Consider the following 3,180-nt stretch of genomic DNA (forward strand, 5'->3'; position numbering starts at 1 on the left):
ACATACCCAGGTTTCCCAAGACCCATGCCCACTCCAAGCAATAAGACTGAAGTCGGCCTTTTTTTTTTTTCCTTTTTCTTTCCAAAACATCAATGGGAGCATCAACGATTATAATTATTTGAATCAAATACTTGGAAAAAAAAAATCTCCGCAAGGTTCAAATCAAGAAAGTTGTTTACAATGGGGAGTGCAATTTCTGGGCTAGGGTCCACTATACCGTTCGGCCTGGACTATTAACAGCCCAATTACGACATTTAAACCTCATCGTTACAAGGACATGAGCTGCGAACCTAGTCAAGAATTGACAAGCGCGGCAGGTTCAACCCACAAAAAACATTAAAAAAAGACCACGTCGGGAACAATCTTTTTGGAAACGTTAGCATGTGGGAATCACCAAGAAGATTCCCTTCAACCAATTATTTAATCCTTAACCAATGAAGCAAAGCAGCGGTGAACATTCTCAGGAGCGAGGTGGGCCCAACCTAAGAGCCGGGGCCCACGCTGCGTCACCATGGCGCCGGATGCCGCACTCAAACCCTTCCTCCCACCGGATCGATGACGCCATGTTAGCTCCAAGTGTGCTCACGACGACTCCAACTCCCCCATCCCACCAAAACCCCTATAAATTCCCCACCAAAGACCTCTTAGCCGGAGACCATGGAAGAGTTCCAGGAGACCGATATTTTGTGGCCCGACGGCGAGCACGACGACGACACGGTCTCGGAGAAGCAACCATCCACCCGAGAGCAACATCGACGGAAGCAGTCGGCTCCGGTCGTCATCCCCATGGCCGGAGTTGGTGCAAGTCGTTCGTGGGCGCCGCGGTGCAACTACCGCGATTCTTACCACAATAGCGAGGATGTAGATGACGACGACGACGACGATTTCGGCAGCGGCAGCGGCGGTGAGAGGACTCCACCTCACATCATTGTGGCCCGAAGAACGTCGACGGAGAAGATGGCGTTCTCGGTGTGCGTCGGCAAAGGCAGGACGCTCAAAGGACGGGATCTTTACCAAGTCAGGAACGCCATCCTTCGGATGACCGGATTCCTCGAGAGATAACAATATTAGCATACATAAATCCAAAGAAATAAGTGGGGAACTTTGTATTCTATTGATTAATTTTTCCTCGCTCATACCATCGATACTTGGAATGGTTCAAGTCAAGACTTGTATCCTTTTATTATTGTTATCAATTATTTTTACAATGTGTTTAGGAAGAAAGTATACGTAGAAGCGTGAGGAGATGTAACACAAGTTTTGAAACGGAATAAAGCGTATAGAATCTCTCTGTCTCATTTGAAGGGGCAATGGAAATTTTCAAGCTGCACCCTTTGAATTTTTGGTTGAATTTAAAATTGGATCTTGTTTCAATTTGGTTTAAAGTTTTAATCTTTTTATTGACTATGGGAAGGCAAGGAAGCAAGCAAATGCTTCCATTCAGCGAGTTTTTCGGGTCAATTAATAACTTTATTTCTGCTTTAATTAAGGTTGTAGATGTCTATGGGAAGAAAGGGAAGGAAGCAGTACTATAATCGTACTGCCACGGCTTCCATTCAACGGGTTTTCCTTTACTTATAAACAAGCTTAATGCTCCTTTGGTACACGTGAGAGATGGATTGACGGCATGAACGACTTCAAAAGAAAATTACCATGTGATTCTCAGGTGTTGTGCCGTTAAAGGGAGAGTGGTTCATCTTAGAGGGGTGAATATTGGGCACTTCCGTCTGTTAAAATTTGGTCACCTTGGTTAGCCTCTTAATTTATTATTTTTCTCTAGGCTTCTCGACTGGAACGGAACTTTTTGACTGGAATTGATTTTAGGTGAAAACTACTCAGTCTAAACTCGCCAAAGAGTATTACACCTATGCGTCAGCACCACGTGTGACCTCCAAGTTGTCCACATCCATACACACTACGTCAACGGCAGGCACGGCGCCACACAACATCTGCATAGGCTTTCATGTCGCCAATTACTACTATGTAGGAGTAGTAGTAATAAGTATAACTTATATGAGGAAAAAGGATGAACCAATAGCACAAATCTATTTGCTTTTAGATCATGACATGGTTGGGCATGATGACTGGTTTATGAAGGAAGATAAATCTTTTCCTCTCTAGACAGCAGAAAAAAATTGATTTTGGATGCATTTTTTTGTGGGGTACTTAATTCGGTCAAATAGCATTTCCATTAGCTTGATTAATTTAGCGGGGCATCTGATACATACGACCGACATGGAGAATTATAATTTGGAGAAAAGCTTCTAAGCAACAAAGTCATAGAGATTGTGAATAACGTTACTCATTTACCTTTGATTTAAATGTCCGGGGCGCCAACTCAGCCCACAGTTATGAAACCGCACAAAGGCAATTATATGTGCATGCTATGCGCATGAACGCATCATACAACCCACAGGATTTTGATGTGGTAAGCATCTAGGCATCTAATAATTGTTGATCAAATGCAAACGGTTGAAGTTTTCTTTCTGGAGAATTAATAAACCCTAGTTTTTCCTGGTGATGGATGCATGCTAAATAGTGACATTGCTGACTATCATGGTAAACCGATGTATCCACGTTAATTTCTTCTCCCCCTCTTTTGATTATTGAACCCAACTTTTGAAAGAGCATTGATATGGTTACCAAAAAAAAAAAGGAAAAAAATATTGACATACAACCACCACAAAATTCCCAATCAAGGGCAACTATATATATGGGTTTTCAAATCAACAATATATCCACCGTTGGAATAAGTAACATGAAAGGCTCCAGAATGAAAGTAAACATTCTCAATATTCTCGGTCATAGATTCTTCATCTTTGATCAGCGAAAATTGAAAAAAAATTACATGACTTACATCATTGGCAACACCATGCAGCATACTCATACATGCAATGTCTTCAAGTTTTGAGGATGTAAGGGATGAGTTCGGATCGTATCTTTCGTGCAAATGGATCATTATTCTTTTTCTGCAGTATCAACTGTTTGTTTGCATCTTACATATATTTCAAAATATTTTATTTTTTTTTATATCTATATAAATTTTAAAATAGATATTATACAATCTAATAATTGACGTCATTGAGCAACAGAATCATATTTTTAAACGGAAGATCCAATCGGAGTCATAAGGGATGTCGGATTGTTCTTAAGAATTTAATAGCACTGTATTTTAATGTT

The 3,180-nt window shown here is 40.9% G+C and overlaps 1 protein-coding gene across 1 annotated transcript; it reads left to right on the forward strand.

The window, feature by feature from the left end:
* Nucleotides 1-596: 596 nt before the first annotated feature.
* Nucleotides 597-1,327, forward strand: LOC105047782 (protein S40-2-like). The gene has a single exon (XM_010926871.4). The coding sequence runs from the start codon at nucleotides 658-660 to the stop codon at nucleotides 1,060-1,062; it is 405 nt and encodes a 134-aa protein (XP_010925173.1). The 5' UTR covers nucleotides 597-657; the 3' UTR covers nucleotides 1,063-1,327.
* The last annotated feature ends 1,853 nt before the right edge of the window (nucleotides 1,328-3,180 follow it).

This window comes from Elaeis guineensis, chromosome 6 (assembly GCF_000442705.2).
Source record: "Elaeis guineensis isolate ETL-2024a chromosome 6, EG11, whole genome shotgun sequence".
Taxonomy (NCBI): Eukaryota; Viridiplantae; Streptophyta; class Magnoliopsida; order Arecales; family Arecaceae; genus Elaeis; species Elaeis guineensis.

Coding starts and splice junctions, on each gene's coding strand:
- LOC105047782 (XM_010926871.4), top strand. CDS start 658: ATGGAAGAGTTCCAGGAGACCGATATTTTGTGGCCCGACGGCGAGCAC.